General features: G+C 38.8%; 1 protein-coding gene across 4 annotated transcripts in view; it reads right to left on the bottom strand.

Annotated features, from left to right (window-relative positions):
* The window catches only part of LOC115216716, a 118,537-nt gene that overhangs the window by 15,322 nt on the left and 84,404 nt on the right, over positions 1-18,811 (bottom strand). For 3 of the 4 annotated variants that reach the window (XM_029786254.2, XM_036506813.1, XM_036506812.1), the window contains exon 3: positions 16,647-16,679. The exons of the other annotated variant lie outside the window; for it this stretch is intronic. In XM_029786254.2, the coding sequence (XP_029642114.1) occupies positions 16,647-16,679 (33 nt within the window). The remainder of the gene's footprint in view (positions 1-16,646; positions 16,680-18,811) is intronic. 4 annotated transcript variants of the gene reach the window in all.

The raw sequence follows: 18,811 nt of genomic DNA, 5'->3' as shown, positions 1-18,811 counted from the left end.
GATTGGGTCCCAGTATGGCCACAGTTCAATGGCTGATACACATAGAGTCACAATGTAACTCCAAAATCACAGAAGTTCAGTTCATATTCCACCCTCAGTCCACCACAACATCATCATCATCATTTAACGTCCGCTTTCCATGCTAGCATGGGTTTGACGGTTTGACTGAGGACTGGCAAGGCAGAAGGCTGTACCAGGCTCCAATCTGATCTAGCTGAGTTTCTACTGTCAGATGCTCTTCCTAATGCCAACCACTCAGAGAGTGTCGTGGGTACTTTTACATGCCACCGGCACGAGGGCCAGTCAGGCGGTACTTGCAACAGCTACGTTCGAATGGTGTTTTTTACATGCACAGGAGCCAGTCCAGCTCAAATGTTGTCTTTCACATGCCAGTAAGGCAACACTGGTAATGATCACACTCGAATGGTGCTTTTTACATGCCACCGGCACAGGAGTCAGTCAGCGGACAACCAAGAATATAAGTAGTTTAATGCTAAAGGCTTAAATAGCTAGTTGAAGGGCTGGCTTTTCTGTTTTGCCAATAGTAGGTGCAGGTGTGAAAAGAAGCTTGCTTCTCAACGACAATGTCCTGGGTTCAGTCCTACGGCTTGGCACCTTGGGTAAGTGTCTTCTACTATAGCCTTGGGCCAACCAAAGCCTTGTGAGTGCATTTGGTAGACATAAACTAAAAGAAGTCGATTTTGTGTGTGTGTATGTGTGTGTGTCTTTGTCCCCCACCACTGCTTAACAGCTGGTATTGGTGACTTTACACCTCCATGACTTAGCAGTTCAGCAATAGAAACTGATAGAATAAGTACCAGACTTGGAAAACGAAGTACTGGGGTCAATCCATTTGACTAAAAATTCTTCAAGACAATGCCCCAGCATGGCCACAGTCTAATGCCTCAAACAAATAAAGGTAAAAAGGTAAAAGCTGGTACCTCCAAAAACCGCAATACAATTTACTGCCACCCTAATTAACATAAATGTGGACATTAGTTAAACAGGATATAAATAAAAAGAAAGGAGTGTTTGTATGTGTACAGTATTGTTATTGTATTGGTGGCTTCAGGTGGTGACAGGTCTAGCTATTGTATGTTTACTACATCAATATGTATGAGGTAAATATCTTTATTTGAATAATGGCGTGTATAGAGGTGTATATATACTTGTGGATGACAAAGATGGAGTAATGATACTAAGGAGAAGATTTGGAAGGCCCTGGCAGATTGTACAGCAGTATATATAGGATAAAATCCTCGCAGAGCAGAAAAATCTGTGCTTGCTGACAAATTTTTCTGCTCTGTAAGTATTTTATCTTATATTTCATATAATAGATATGCTGTTCTATCAGTACTTACATGTTGAAAAAAATATCTTTCTACTTGTACTACAATACATTTCAGTGCTTCAAAAACAAACTTATGTTTGTTTATATATGACATAATATATATAATTATATATATAATTATATATATATATATATATATATATTGTGCTTTCTTGTTTGGATTAACTATATATATATATCTTTATATATAAAAGTGAAGTGTGTGTCTGTCTCCTACGATTTAGATTCCTAACTACTCCCACATTTTGCGGTGCAGTTTAACCAAAACCGGGTATCTTATAGTCGTGATTCATATCGAGCCCTTCTGGGTATTAGCGCGCGTCTACGATGAGCCTACGATTTATAAAAAAAATTTACCATCATTTTTTCGCTATTATATAAGGGAAGTAACTCTAAAAATGTCTACGATGAGTCAACGATTTTTAAAAAAAATTACCATAATATTTTTTCCATTTTTAATGCATTTTTTTGCTATTTTTTGGCTATAACTCTCTAAAAATGCTTATATAGTTATTTCCCTTACAAATCCGAGCAACGCCGGGCGATACTGCTAGTATATATATATTATATATATATATATATATATAATATATATATATATATATATATATAGAGAGAGAGAGAGAGAGAGATATTTAGCTATGAGAATATATTACCATAATGGAAACAAGTGAGGATTGATAACAGGAAAGCATCCAGCCAGACAAATTCTGCTACAGTAAAATCTAACCCATGCAAACATAGAAAAGTGGACGTTAAACGAAGATTGCAAACAAACACACAGACACATGTATCAACCTTTTACATGCTGGCATGGGTTGGATGGATCTTAGCATCACGCCATCTGTCTGACGCAGATCTTAGTCATCTAGTTTGCATACTCAAAATAGAGAAAATCTGCCAATCTGAGTGTGTGCAGGAAGTGTATAGTTAAATGAATCAACCTCAGTGCTTCACTTGTGGTTTTTCTTATGGTTTCTTTTTTCTTTCTTTTTTGTTTTTTTGTAACCATGGCAATATACAAACCCAAAATGTTGAGATAAAACTAAATATGAAAGGCACGTCAACAGGCCTGCCAACTCATTCATTTATTTTTACGTCTTTTCCCATGCTAGCATGGATTAGATGAATATATTACTGAGGCATTGTTTATAGCCAGATGCCTTTCCTGTCACTCACCCTTAACTACTTTTCAAATAAGGAACACCTTATTTCATAGGTCTTCCAAGCAAGCGGATGATCTGTTGGCAAAAGTGACAGCAACAATGCCCATAACTCACAACTTTCATAGAGCTGTGCATGTGCTTGTGTTTGCATATACCCGTGTCCAGATATCACATGACTATTGTAAATAACAATAAAGGTTCAATACAATCCAACCTTTTCTCTAGAAAAACGCCGCCGCCATAGTGATCTCATTCTTGCTCACAACATCATAAGCGGAAAGTGTAACCTCTCAAAAGAGCAGTTCTTCACTCCTGCTCCAGAGCGTCGGCTGCGAGGTCACTCCAAAAAGCTCTATCTGCGGCGATTTCATCTCAATCGAAGGAGAGGGGGCTTTCTCCGCCCGGGTTGCGGATCCGTGGAATAAGCTGCCGGACGAGATAGTGAAGATGCTAACGACTGCTCGGTTCAAAGTCTCCCTTGACCAGAAATGGCCTGAACTCTTTGCATGAACACCACCCTGTACATAACTCCATGACCCCCAACATGGCCTTGCTTTTTGCTTTTTGAGCCAAAAAATTAACTTAACTTAACCTGAAGAAACATCTGAACACTTGAAGAATACCTTACAATCTTAGTGTGCTGCAAAAATCGTCTTTACTTACAAACTGCACACATACTGCACAAAGTACTGTCTGTCTGAGGTCCGTGTTGTGATATGACAGACAGCGCAAAATCCCTGGTAAACACAATATCTTCGATATACATCACAATACTGGATACTGTGTAAAGTCTTCAATAATAATAATAATCTTTTCTACTATAAGCACAAGGCCTGAAATATTAAAGGGGGGGGGGCTAATATTTGACTGGTACTTAATTTATTGACCCCAAAAGGAGGAGGACAACGACAATAATTTTGCGGGAAGAGACCCTGTGAGGCCTCTGATAACAGGTTGCTGTCCACTCTCACAGAATCAACCAGAGCAAGTAAAACCGAGAACTCTGAGAAAAAAAAAATTATGCTTTCAAATTTTGGCACAAGGCCAGCAATTTCAGAGAAGGGGGTAATTTGATTACACCAACCACAGTACTCAGCTGGTTAACGGTTCTGCCAGCTCACTACCTTCTTAATAATGATAATAACAACGATCCTTTTTAGTGGAAGCACAAGGTCTCAAATTTGGGGGGAGGGGATTAGTCGATTAGACTGACCCCAATACTCAACTGGTACTTAATTTATTGACCCCCGAAAGGATGAAAGGCGAGGCCGACCACAGCGGAGTTTGAACTCAAAATATAGCAGCAGACGAAATACTACTAAGCATTTAACCCAGCATGCTAACGATTCTGACAGCTTGCCACTTTAATGATGATGATAATGATGATGATGATCCTTTCTTCTTTAGGCACAGGGCCTGAAATTTGGGGTGGGAGCTAGTTGATTACATCAACCCCAGTGGTCAGCTGGTACTTATTTTATCAACCTCAAAAGGATGAAAGGCAAAGTCAACCTTTGGCAGAATTTGAACTCAGAATATAAAGATGGACAAAATGCTACTAAACATTTGTCCATCATGCAAATGATTCTGCCAGCTCACCACCATAATTATAATATTAATTAAGACTCATTAAGGCGATGAGCTGGCAGAATCATTAGCACACTGGACAAAATGCTTAACGGTATTTCATCCATCTTTATACTCTGGGTTCAAATACCACCAGGGTCGACTTTGCCTTTCATCCTTTCAGGGTCAATAAATTAAGTACCAGTTATACACTGGGATCAATATAATCGACTCATCCCCTCCCCAAAAATTTCAGGTCTTGTGCCTATAGTAGAAATGATTAAATAAGACACATTGCAGTACAATGTAAACAGCATTTTGTCTTCATAAATAAATAAATAGAGAGAAGAAAAAAGAAAAATCGTCACTTGAAAATATGTTAAGTAAATTATCAACTTCTGGTCAAAGACATGACAACAAGATCTAAAACTGGTTTTAAAGTTGTATTTTCTCACACACCTACTATCTAAAACTAAAAGTCTACCCTAGAAAATATCACATTATTTTTGTTTTTCCTATGAAAAAAATTAGAAGAAGGACAGAGAAAGGGTGATTACGAGTGTAACTTACAACCGAGTGAGTCATTCAATTTAGAATTTGAAGTGATTATAGAGAACACAGTGGAACAAGATGGCACCTATGTAATACGAGACTGTGACCTGGTTTTGATACTAGATTTATATTTATATTTTACTTCTTTGTGGCCTAGTCAGAGGAGAGACAGGGTAGTACTCATGACCTTTTTGGGGGCCTCAAAGATTGGTAGGAATGAGAAAGGATAAAGCTATATACAAACTGGAAACCTAATCAAAATGCTTGTCACAAAACGGATTCTGCTAAAGAGCCTGGTGTTGGTGGTGTTTGATATTGGGGTGACAGTTTAAGAGCAGGTATGGCTGTGTGGTAATGAAACTTACTTCCTGACCACATCATTTCAGGTTCAGTCCCACTGCATGTCATCTTGGGCTTTTTTTTTTTTACTATAGTTTCAGGCCAACCAAAGTCTAGGATTTGGCAGACAGAGACTGAAAAGAAGAGCGTGAGTGTGTTTGTTAGTGTCTCCTGCATGATAGTTGTAAACGAGAGTCACCATCATACAAGCAGTGTCACCATCAAACAAGTAGTGTCACCGTCAAACAAGTAGCATCACCGTCAAACAAGTAGTGTCAAAGTCAAACAAGCAGTGTCATTCAATCTTTTCTTTGACTTGTGCAAGTATGGAAAACAAGACCCCAATAAAGAGAGAGAGAGAGAGAGAATTTAAATCTATCACCAAACACAGTGAGTATGTATGAGCTAACTCAACAAGCTAGAAATAACAGGCAATTCTCCCTCAAATAATACTTCTACCATCTTTAAAAGAAAGGACACATATAATAAAGCCATAAAAACAGAAAGATAAGGCTGAAAAGGGAAGAAACAAAAACAACCACAGGTTTGTTTGATCAGGGTTGACCTAACGTTGAACTATAACACAAAACTAGGTGTGGACAAGGCCACTGAGGGTAGTCACTGACCATGATGGTGGAAGCACTCCGTCAGTTACAATGATGAGGGTTCCGGTTGATCCGAATCAACGGAACAGCCTGCTCGTGAAATTAACGTGTAAGTGGCTGAGCACTCCACAGACACGTGCACCCTTAACGTAGTTCTCAGGGATATTCAGCGTGACACAGAGAGTGACAAGGCTGGCCCCTTGAAATACAGGTACAACAGAAACAGGAAGTAAGAGTGAGAGAAAGTTGTGGTGAAAGAGTACAGCAGGGATCGCCACCATCCCCTGCTGGAGCCTCGCGGAGCTTTTTAGGTGTTTTCGCTCAATAAACACTCACAACGCCCGGTCTGGGGATCGAAACCGCGATCCTATGACCGCGAGTTCGCTGCCCTAACCACTGGGCCATTGCGCCTCCACCATGGACCATGATACACCATCTGTAACAAGAGATAAATAAACAACCAACTGTTGGCAATCAGTTGACCCACCCACTGACCTGCGGTGTATTAAAAAAGTAACCTGGTGATAAACATTGACCATGTACATTATGTATCTTTTATTTGTTTCAGTAATTAGACTGAGGCCAAGCTGGGGCACCACCTTCAAAAAGTTTGGTTGAACAAATTGACTGCCAGTACTTATTTTATCAGTGTCTTTTTGCTGAACCACTAAGTTATGGGGATGTAAACACACCAACACTGGTTGTTAAGTGGTGGAGGGGAACACACACACACACATATATCTATATACAATGGGCTTCTTTCAGTTTCCATCTACCAAATCCTCTCATAGGGCTTTGGTCAACCTGAGGCTATAGTAGAAGATACTTGCCAAAGGTGCCAGGTCATGTAGCAGAACTGAACCCAGAACCATGTGGTTGAGAAGCAAACTTCATACCACACAGCCATGCCTGCACCTATATGATTATCCAATTATAAATAGAGGAGTCAGAGATGGTGGTACCCTAAATTAAGGAATCAGAAAAGTCAAGATTTAACATACTCAGTCCACAGACCTAGTTACCTATGTCTGAATCAAAAGGTAACTAACATTTAACCCTTCTGCTTGTTTTATGTTCAAACTGGCCAGATCTAGCCTCTTACACCTTCCCTATAATATCATTCTAAAAATAAGTGGTCACATCACTAATGCATGATTAATTAAAGACAACCAGGGCCTTTGGCACTATGTCATACTTGAGAAAACCCATCAAACCAAGCAAAATCACAGTGTGGCAGATACCAGTGTCGCGCAAATGGCACCCATGCCAGTGGCACATGAGAGCACCCATTACAGTCTCGGAGTGGTTGGCATTAGGAAGGGCATCCAGCTGTAGAAACTCTGCGAGATCAGATTGGAGCCTGGTGCAGCTTTCCAGCATGACAGCCCAGTCAAACAGTCGATGCCAGCATGGACAACAGACGTTAGATGATGATTATGAAACATCATCATCATCATCATCATCATCGTTTAACGTCCGTTTTCCATGCTAGCATCGGTTGGACGATTCAACCGGGGTCTGGGAAGCCAGGAGGCTGCACAAGGTGCCAGATCAGACTGGAGCCTGGTGCAGCCTCCTGACTTCCCAGAACCCGATTGAACTGTCCAATGAATAAATAAACATTAGATTGGACAGAGTAATCTGAATGCTGATGGGTCAAGGTATATTGAATATAGCAAGTATCAAAGTTTAGCAGAAATAAATATCCAGTGAGGTGGGGAAAATATTTGTCAATATTTTCCTGTCTTCAGTAAATATGCAAGATGACTCTAGACATATTTCCTTCTAATTCTGATATCATTAACATATTTGCTTTTTATATCATGCCCTTTGTGAACACTAACATTATTCTTTTCTACTCTAGGCACAAGGCCTGAAATGTTTGGGGGAGGGGCCAGTCAATTAGATCAACCCCAGTGCGCAACTGGTACTCAATTCATCAACCCCCAAAAGGATGAAAGGCAAAGTCGACCTCGGCAGAATTTGAACTCTGAATGTAAAGGCAGACAAAATACCTATTTCTTTACTACCCACAAGGGCTAAATACAGAGAGGACAAACAAGAACAGAAATGGATTAAGTCGATTATATCGACCCCAGTGCATAACTGGTACTTATTTAATTGACCCCGAAAGGATGAAAGGCAAAGTCGACCTTGGCGGAATTTGAACTCAGAACGTAGCGGCAGACAAAATTCCGCAAAAAATTTCGCCTGGCATGCTAACATTTCTGCCAGCTCACTGCCTTGTGAATACTAACATTATTGGTTAAGTTATGTTTCCAAAGAGCCAATCACAGACTCATTAAAATCCAGATGGTGGGAGTGTCTACACAACTTGGACAGAATAAACACCAGAAAGTATTTTTGTTTGAACATACCAGTTTACAGGGTTTTATAGCCAACGTACCAATATACATACATAACAGGTGTGGCTGTGTGGTAAGAAGTTTGTTTCCCAACCACATGGTACCAGGTTCACTCCTACTGCATGGCAACTTGGACAAGTGCTTTCAACTACAGCCTTGGGCCAACAAGGTTTACTCTGACACATCAACCCCAGTGCACATTTTCAGAGCCCGGCACTTACTCTATCAGACTCTGTTGCTGAACTACTGAGTTACAGAGATGTAATCAAACCAACACCAGTTACCAAATGGTGTTGGAGATGAGAGACAAACACAAGAACACACATAACAGGCTACCACACAGTTTCCATCTACAAATTCATTCACAAGGTATTAGTTGGTATAAGGTGGCGAGCTGGCAGAATTGTTAGCACGCCGGGCGAAATGCAAAGCCGCATTTCGTCTGCAGTTACGTTCTGAGTTCAAATTCTGCTGAGATTGACTTTGCCTTTCATCCTTTCGGGGTTGATTAAATAAGTACCAGTTATGCACTGGGGTCAATATAATCGACTTAATACCTTTGTCTGTCCTTGTTTGTCCCTCTGTGTTTAGCCCCTTGTGGGTAGTAAAGAAATAGGTATTAGTTGGTCCAGTGCTACAGAAGACACTAATCCAAAGTGTTACACAGTGGGGGGTACAACTCAAAACCACATTGTTGTAAAACTAGCTTCTTAATTACAAAGCTATGTTTTCACAGTATATTGTTAACACTTACTGTTTTCCAAGTAACTCAGGATATAATTCTGTTTGCCAATGTAAGAATTTCTCTTGTGACAACTACGCAGCAAAGTTTGTTCATACTCTCTTTTACTCCTTTACTTGTTTCAGTGATATGACTGTGGCCATGCTGGAGTACCGCCTTTAGTTGAGCAAATCGACCCCAGGACTTATTCTTTGTAAGCCTAGTACTTATTCTATCGGTCTCTTTTGCCAAACCACTAAGTTACGGGGACGTAAACACACCAGCATCGGTTGTCAAGCAATGTTGGGGGGACAAACACAGACACACAATCATATACCTATATACGACAGACTTCTTTCAGTTTAGGTCTACCAAATCCACTCACAAGGCTTTGGTTGGCCCGAGGCTGTAATAGAAGACACTTGCCCAAGGTGCCACACAGTGGGACTGAACCTGGAACCATGTGGTTGGTAAGCAAGCTACTTACCACACAGCCACTCCTACATATAAAACATGCATGTTTAAGTGGGAATAAATATTATGAATTGGTTTTAATATTACCTCTGACACTAATGTATATTTTTTAACAAGCTAACTGGCTAATCGCAACATCAGTGCCTGTTTTGGTAGTGCCAATCTATACATTGCTCACAGGGAGATGAATCACTGCTGTCTCTAACACTGAGCGTCCATCACTGATAAAACCAAACAAGGTCGAAATCACATGATCTGATGGTCTTAGTGCTGGATGTAGTAGGGATTTATTTCTCTGCTAGCGATATAAACAAGCATGAATTTTGCATCCCAAAAAAGCCAATTTAAGAGTTTCTCTTGTGATAACTATGCAGCAAAGTTTGTTCACATAGAACATGCGTGTTTAAGTGGGAATAAATATTACGTACTGGTTTTAATATTACCTCCAACACTAATGTATGTTTTTTAACAAGCTAACTGGCTAATCACAACACCAGTGCCTGTTTTAGCAGTGTCAGTGTATACATTGCTAGCAGGGAGATGAATCACTGTTGTCTCTAGCACTGAGTGTCCATCACTGATAAGACCAAACAAGGTTGAAATCACATGATCTGATGTTCTTAGTGCTGGATGTAGTAGGGATTTATCTCCCTGTTAGCGATATAAATAAAAGTGCATTTGCACCAAAAAAAAGAAAAGAAAAACCCAATTTGATAGTTTCTCTCATGGTAAATACTGAAGAATAATTTGTTCTAAGGGATAAATATTACCTCTTTGTATTAATACTGCCTCTGTTGCTAGGGTATATTCATTCAACATTACCAAAAATAAAAATAAAAAAATGCATAAACAAGTTCAAGACTATTTCACTCAATCTAGCTCTCTTGCTAAATTCCATTATCTTCCAACACCATCCTTTCTTTAGATAATAATGGCATTTTAAATGATAGCACAATAACTGAATGTGTTCTATTAGATAACATTTGAAATTTTGTGTATGTGTGATAGCACTACAGAAGTTTTTAAGGGTTTTACATATACATATGTATGTATGTATATGTATGTATATATATGTGTGTATGTGTGTGTGTGTATATATATATATATATATATATATACACACATACATTTAGTAGAAACATTTAAGTGGTGCCTTCTTATATAAGCTTGTGTGTGTGTGTGTGTGTGTGTGTGTGTTGTATGGTGTTGAAGGTGCTTGCACACATCATCATCATCATCGTCGTTTAACGTCCGTTCTCCATGCTAGCATGGGTTGGACGGTTCGACCGGGGTTCTGGGAAGCCAGAAGGCTGCACCAGGCTCCAGTCTAATTTGGCAATGTTTCTACAGCTGGATGCCCTTCCTAATGCCAACACATAAGTATAAAATATTTCATAGCTATAGATACAGTGCAACACAAATATGTGTAATAATGGTGGTTGAAGACAACACAGTATTTTGTGTTCCAACACAACATTGACTTTTAAGTGGGGATTAATATTACCTTTTGGGTATTAATACACCTTCTGTTGCTATCAATCATCTAACACTGGTTCGTTAAACAGTTTGAAACTTACTAAATTTAGTTCTTTCTAATTTTGGCATAAGGCTAACTATTTTGATGGGAGGTGCAAATCAATTCCATCAACTCCAGTCCTTGACTTGTACTTTATTTTATCAACCCTGAAAGGATGAAAGGCAAAGTTGACCTCAGCACAATTTGAGCTCTGAAAGTAAAGAGCCTGAGGAATTGCAGTTAAGCATCTTCTCCGATGCTAACGATTCTGCCAGCTTGCTGCCTTGAAACTACTAAAAATAATGCTTCCATATAACAGATTTCTACCTCATTTAAGAACGAAAGAAAGAGAGAGAGAGTAAGAGAAATAGTGTGACTAAGAGGTGAGGAGTCTTTGAGGTGGCAAAGTGTAATTTCTGCAAAGTGCATTCAACATACCAATGAGCTGTTCCCGTTGTAGATATAGATCACAGTTGAAATCAGTACAGTGAATTTCAATGTTTTCTATCTGTGAGTTTCTTTTCTTTTGTTTTGTTTTGTGTTTCTCCTTTCCTTTGTAATTCAATGCCTCATGGTGAGTGAGGGATTAGGGTATAGACTCTCAAAGGATAATAGCATTAATATAAGATTACCAGTCTACTAGACACAATCAGTACCACCACCAACACTACCATGCCATCTTTCAGAAAGAAACATGTGAAAGTTATTGGAGTAAATTCAGAAGAGATTAGAGGTTACTATGACTGTGTTTGTACTACTGACTTAAAACTATTTCTTCTTCTATCATACCAAGACAGTGGTGAAAATGAGAGCAGAAGATATTTGAGTATGCATACAGCATTATTACCTTACTTGTAATTTCCAGTCTCTACCTCCACCATCATTTAATGTCCATGTTACCTGTTCCATGCTGGCATGGGTTGGGTGGTTTGACAAGATTCAATGGGCCCAAGGACTGCATTATGTTTCAGTGTCTGGATGCCCTTCATAATGCCAACCACATAACAGCAGGTACTGGGAGGGTGCGGAGGCTTTTTTATACCACCAGCACTATTAAGGTTACAATGCAGCTCACAAGACTTTGACCAGAGTGGTGTGGTGATGGTGGTGGTGGTGGTGGGCAACTTTATGTAGAAGAATAATTAGAGAGGGGGAAAGTATAAGAGAAAAGGACTGGAGTACAACAGGTCTTTTGCTGTAGAAGAGCTGCGTGCCTACTAACATTTAACCAAAGAAGGTGGGGAGAATGACTGGGTGGAACTGGAAAAGTGATATAAGTGGTGATGTAGAATCAGAAGTTTGTTTCTCAACCACATGGTTTGGGGTTCAGCCCCACTGCATGGCACCTTGTGTAAGAGTCTCCTATTATAGCCTCAAACTGACCAGAGTTTTGAGAATGGATTTGGAAGATGGAAACTAAAAAAAAAAACTAACAAGGCGGCGAGCACTTATTTATATATAATGTTAGCAAACCAGGCAAAATGCTTAGCGGTATTTCGTCTGTCTTTACGTTCTGAGTTCAAATCCCGCCGGGGTCAACTTTGCCTTTCATCCTTTCGGGATTGGTAAATTAAGTACCAGTTACGCACTGGGGTCGATATAATTGACTTAATCCATTTGTCTGTCCTCTCTGTGTTTAGCCCCTTGTGGGTAGTAAAGAAATAGGTATTTCATCTGTCTTTACGTTCTGAATTCAAATCCTGCTAAGGTCAACTTAGCCTTTCATCCTTTCGGGGTCGATAAATTAAGTACCAGTTACGCACTGGGGTCGATGTAATCGACTTAATCCCTTTGTCTGTCCTTGTTTGTCCCCTCTATGTTTAGCCCCTTGTGGGCAATAAAGAAATAGGAAAATAAAAAAAAAATCCATCATATTTCCGTATATGGTATGTTTGTGTGTCTGTGCATGCACGCGCGCCACACAATAGGACTGAACCCAAGAACATATGGTTGAGAAACAAGCTTCTTAACCATGCTGCCATGCCTGTGTATTACACACAAAACAGTTACACATAATTCTGTGACAAATATATCAGATTCTATACACTTCAACACAAGTCCTTTCATGTCTTTAGTACCACTGCTTTCATATACTTGACTACTGTGCAAACAGGGATATTTATTAGTAATCCTCTACCTCAAGTTTCTACAAATTACATACGCCAGTTCACTTCACTAGTCACCAAAGATATCATCTCTTCTGATCTTTTTCTGAATGCCCTTAACCTAACCTAACCACAAACATAAATCCTAGGTGCAGCTTTAGCATAAACTTGCTTCCCGGAGTTCATTTTCATTATCCATCACCACCACCAACACCACTACCGTCCCAGTTGCTAACATTCCAAACACTATCATCTTAGGAACAGGAAGGAGATAGATAGGAATAATGGTAAAATCTTGAGAACAGATGCTTATTTACTCCCCCAGTCTAGCACTGTCTAACAGAGATTATTTTCATTCAAACTTTTACTGTTATTTATATACCTAATTCACACATACACCACAAAGAAAAAATCAGAAAATTTTCCATTATGTAACAAAAACAATTTAGATGTCTACAATAAATTACTATTCCAAAATACCCTATAATTCATTCATATTGCCAGATGATAACATTCTATCATGTAATCATGTATTCTCTTAATATGATATTTTTCTCGTATGTCATCACATAATCAACATGATTAATTATCTAGCTACAGTTACGATATATAGTATAAAATGTGTGTTGGCAGGTAATGATGCAGAGAAAGTGATGAAATAAAACATTTCTGAAAGAATATTCAAGAGAAATCAACAAGGAAGAACTGAAATAAATCACTGGATCTGGATGGGATTTGAACTCGAAATGTAAAAGGGCATATGGCGTAGTGGCTAAGAGCGCAGTCTACTAACTCCAGGATTCCGAGTTCAGTTCCAGGCAGTGACCTGAATAATAATAATAATAATAACATCGAAAAATACCTTAGGAATGAGAACCCAGGTTTGAAATTTCCCCCAAGACACCTGATGAGGGCTGGACGGTATATCAGCCGAAATGTTGTGTTAACAACAAACAAGATGAGGACAAATATCCATCAAATATAAATAATGTACATAATTCCTCATCTCTTAAATATAGAACTATATAAATATAAATAAAACAGAAAAACAATAATAAAGTGATGTAAAAAAAAGAAAGGTAAGAAAAAGATAAAAAGAGGTTATTAGAAGACAATATTTAAATGGAGAACACAAGTTTAGGCACAGACATGGCACTCACACAACAAATAAGAAAGACGATAGAAAATTGTTAAAAAATACAAAAGTTTGGTAGTCAAATAGTGAAGCAGGTTATGGGGGTGTTTGTTTTTTTTTTGTTTAGCACATTAAGAAATATTATTTATTAAAAATATGAAACACAGAAAAACAAAGCAAAAGTAAACAATTATTATAAATTGTTATCCTCATCAACATCATCATTATTACTACTATCAACATCGTTATTATTATCATCATCATCATCAAGGTGTCAAGCGGGCAGAACTGTTGATGCACCAGACAAAATGCTGAGCTGCAGTTCTTTCAACATAACATTCTGAGTTCTAATGCTGCTGAGGTCAGCTTTGCCTTTCAAGGTTGATAAACCCCATTAAACACTGGGGTCAATGTAATCAACTAGCCTCTACCCAAAAATTTTAGGCCTTGTGCCTATAATAGAAAGGATTCTTACTATTACCATCGTCATTATTATTATTATTATGAAGGGGGCGAGCTGGCAGAATTGTTAGCACACCGGACGAAATGCTTAATGGTATTTCGCCCGTCACTGTGTTCTGAGTTCAAATTCCGCTGAGGTCGACTTTGCCTTTCATCCTTTCGGGGTCGATTAAATAAGTACCAGTTGAGTACTGGAGTTGATGTAATTGACTATTACCCCCAGCATCCCAAATTTCAGGCCTTGTGCCTAAAATAGAAAGGATCATCATCATCATCATCATCATCCTCCTCCTCCTCCAAATCAAAATCGAAATCGATCAACATCAATGGAAATTGCAGCTGTGATACCAGTACCGGTGGTACGTAAGAGAACCATCCGAACGTGGCCGTTGCCAGTTCCGCTCCGACTGGCCTTGTGCCGGTGGCACGTAAAAAGCACCATCTGATCGTGGCCGTTTGCCAGCCTCGTCTGGCACGTAAAAAACACCCACTACACTCACGGAGTGGTTGGCGTTAGGAAGGACATCCAGCCGTAGAAACACTGCCAGATCAGACTGGGCATGATGCAGCCTTCTGGCTCCCCAGACCCCAGTTGAATTATCCAACCCATGCTAGCATGGAAAGCGGACGCTAAACGATGATGATGATGATCATCATCATCATCATCACCATCATTATTAAGGTGGTAAACTGGCAGAACTGTTACAGTGCCAGACAAAATGCTTAGCAGTATTTCTTTCGAGTCTACATTCGGAGTTCAAATGCTGCTGAGGTTGACTTTGCCATTTCATTTTATTCTGCAGTCGAGTTGGAAAAGGATAACAGTGAGTATTTAGCTGTGTACCACTGTCAATTTTACCTAACTGCCCCCCCCCACCTTGTCCAATAATTTAGGGATTTGATACCAATGTAATTTTCACTGCTGTAACTACAACAATTACAGGAAGTAGATTATAATGTATGGTATCCAGTCTCGAAGAGTATGTGGAGGAGGAGGTTTAAAGAAGGTAGAAGAGGAAGAGAAGGTAGAGGAAGAAAAAGTGGAGGAAGAAGTGGAGAGGAGGAAGAAGAGAAGGTAGAGGAAAAGACAGAGGAAGAGGCGGAGAGAAGGAAGAGAAGGAGTAGAGGAAGGGAGGAGGAAAAGAAAGTGGAGGAGGAGGAAATATGATAGGGAATCACCACCACCACAAATTCCTGTGTCTGTGTTCCTTTAAATGCCAGACCTGTGGCCAAGACATCGGCTAAATACATGTTATATAAAAAAGTAGTTTGTGTGGATGTTAACATGGATTTTATATGAAAAAGCACAGCTTCTTGCTAGCTTAGTTCTTATAAAGAGAAAGAGAGAGAAGCTGCAATAGATATATTGTTGTTCAAGCTAATTTTTAGAAGCCAAGAAACAAACTAAAACCACCAATATCAGTGAAAGCAAATCAACAAAAGCTTCAGAAAAGATTACAACAGAGTTCTAAATAGTTTTATTTTGAAGATTCTGTCTCTTGCTTTTTCTAGAAACTTTAAAAAAATTTTATTGTACTGAATGATATGAAAGACAACTTCCTTTTCTTACTTAAGATGCCATTTTTGTCCATGGAAAGATTTCAGCTCAACCGTATAAGCTAATGAATGAAATGAGGGGGCATCTATGTGGTTACCCCATTTGCAAGAAATAGAAGGGAAATCTCTCTCAAATGACACCTTAAAGAAAGGAAGAATACATTGAGATAGCATAGCCCCAGAGATCACTAAAAAACTTTGATTTTTGGTTTGCATATCTGAAATCAACATTGGCTGGTCAAAACTGGAACGAATTTGATCATAGCTCTAAACAGGAACCAAACAATGATGTGTTGAAATGGTTAAAACAATACATACCCACCCACTTACCACTCACTCATTACAATGGCTTCAGGCATAGTTGACATGTAATGCTAACACTTAAAATTATTTCCATTCCTATCTGTACTTATAGCAAATTTGATGAAATGCTACACTCAAGAGTCAAAATACCAGGGGAAAGTCCTGACACACAAAATCCTGTGCATAAATTAATTCACATAAAAACAAGCAGCTTGCACACAGCAAAGAGTAATTCAAACACGAAGAGCACAAATGTACTATACAAGCAAATCAGCGTGTGAAATGGAGGGTAAACATGGATATAGGAAAAGCTAACAGCTTTGTTTAAGCAGGTGAATACAGCAGTGTATGGCACATATTGACATAAGGTATTGGTGGAATAACTCAACATCAAGGAAGACATTTTTGAGAATCTGTTTCTGGCTTACCTTAGCCCTTTACGATGACGATTCCATCGATAGCTACAAACAAAGTATTTTGTAAGGCACATGAAAAGCATCAATGATATAACCACTACATTTTCAATATAAAATAGCTTTGACTATATAACCCTTTGAATTCATAATTTAATTAGTCAATTTCAAAAGCTTGTATTTGTTAACTATTTTCAACAACCTTGAAATTTATTTAACCTAAGGAATAAGTAAATATTTTGAGGATCAGTTGAAAAAAGATATAGTGTTAACTGCCAGCCAATCAGAAAGTCGAGGTGGACTTGCATTAGAGCTTTCGTTGTTCGTAACCAACTACCATCATTGTATTATAAAAACATCCTGCACAATTTTACGGTTATGATGTTTGCTTCATAACTAAATGGTTTTGAAGTTCAGTCCCACACTTGGAAAGTGTCTTCTATTATATCTCAAACTAACTAATGACTTATGAGTGTGATAGCAAGACAAAAACTGCAACTGAGTTCAGTGTGTGTGTGTGTGTGAGTATATATATGACAAAGAATGAAGATGCATTATCAATAATTTATTTAGCTTACATGTTTCAAACAGTTTAGCATAATGCAACCATTGCACATTGCAGTTTGCAGGTTTAATCGGTCCCTCACTTGATCAATGAATTAGCTACAACTACAGACCTACTAACTACTAAACTATTCTCCTCAAAGCTAACATAATTTATACAAAACACACACACACGCATATATGTGAGAGCGTATGTGTGAATATGAATGTCAATTCTATATGCTATCATTACCACCATCTGAGCAAAAAGCAAAGGTATTTACTTTCTCCTTTCACAAACATTCCATTGTTCAGTGGAGACAGGAGGACCAGTGGAATGAAAAAAATTTCCTTACTTGAAAAACAAGTTAGAATCGTCATACAAAATCTGCTTCAACAACTTTCTTTGATGGGATTACAAAATAGCTCTCTCTCTCTTTTGACTTGTTCAGCAACAATTCTCTACATAGGCGTATGAGTGGCTGTGTGGTAAGTAGCTTGCTTACCAACCACATGGTTCCGGGTTCAGTCCCACTGCGTGACACCTTGGGCAAGTGTTTTCTAATATAGCCTCGGGCCGACCAAAGCCTTGTGAGTGTATTAGGTAGATGGAAACTGAAAGATGCCGGTCGTATATATGTGTTTGTCCCCCCAACATCGCTTGACAACCAATGCTGGTGTGTTTATGTCCCCGTAACTTAGCGGCTCGGCAAAAGAGACCGATAGAATAAGTACTAGGCTTACAAAGAATAAGTCCTGGAGTTCAGCAGTGCTCCAGCTTGGCCACAGTCAAATGACTGAAACAAGTAAAAGAGTAAAGAGTATAGCAGAGAAATTATAGATAAAATGCTTTGCAGTATTTGTTCTGAGTTCAAATTTTACCAGAGTCAACCTTCATTCCTCCAGAGTTGAGGGGTTGATAAAATAAAGTACTAATCTGGTATTGGTTTCAATGGTATCAAACTTCAAAACTGCTGGTCTTGCACCTAAATTAAAGACCACCACTACCATCACCATCATCATTATTCTTATTATTATTCCATCTTTGCATTCTGAATTTAAATTCTGCTGAGGTAGGTTTTGCCTTTCATCCTTTTGGAGTCAATGAAATAAGCACTACTTGGGTACAAGAGTCGATATAATCAACTAGTCCCATACCTCCCAAAATTTCAGGCCTTGTGCCTATAGTAGAAAGGATTATAATTATTTTCCTATTTTCTCTTGGGTTATCTATATCATGTCTCAGCTCCTTCCCACAACTTAGGGAAGCAACACTTTTCTCAACACGTGCTGTTCAAAGTATTGCTACCAACTGTGAACTTTGCTAGGTCTTGGAACTTCTCGACTTTCTAGTTCTGTCTTTAATATTATCATTATTATTATTGCTATCATCATCTATTTTAAGATGGTTTCAGATCTTAATCAAATATATAGTACCCGACACCTTGGTTGCTTGTAGTGGAGTCCATGCTATTGTAAGCATTTCAGACCAGGTCTTTAGACTGAGGATATTTTCGTCCCTTCCACCCTCTGCAAGCCCTGTGAAGAGTCACAGACATTCCCTTTCTTCCTGACTAACCAAACAAAAAAAAAAGTCATACAACTTCAGACAGAGTACCATTTGCAGGATGTTGGCA

This window comes from Octopus sinensis, linkage group LG10 (assembly GCF_006345805.1).
Source record: "Octopus sinensis linkage group LG10, ASM634580v1, whole genome shotgun sequence".
NCBI lineage: Eukaryota > Metazoa > Mollusca > Cephalopoda > Octopoda > Octopodidae > Octopus > Octopus sinensis.
The sequence above is the reverse complement of the archived record's forward strand: the minus strand, read 5'-3'. Positions and strand labels throughout refer to the sequence as shown.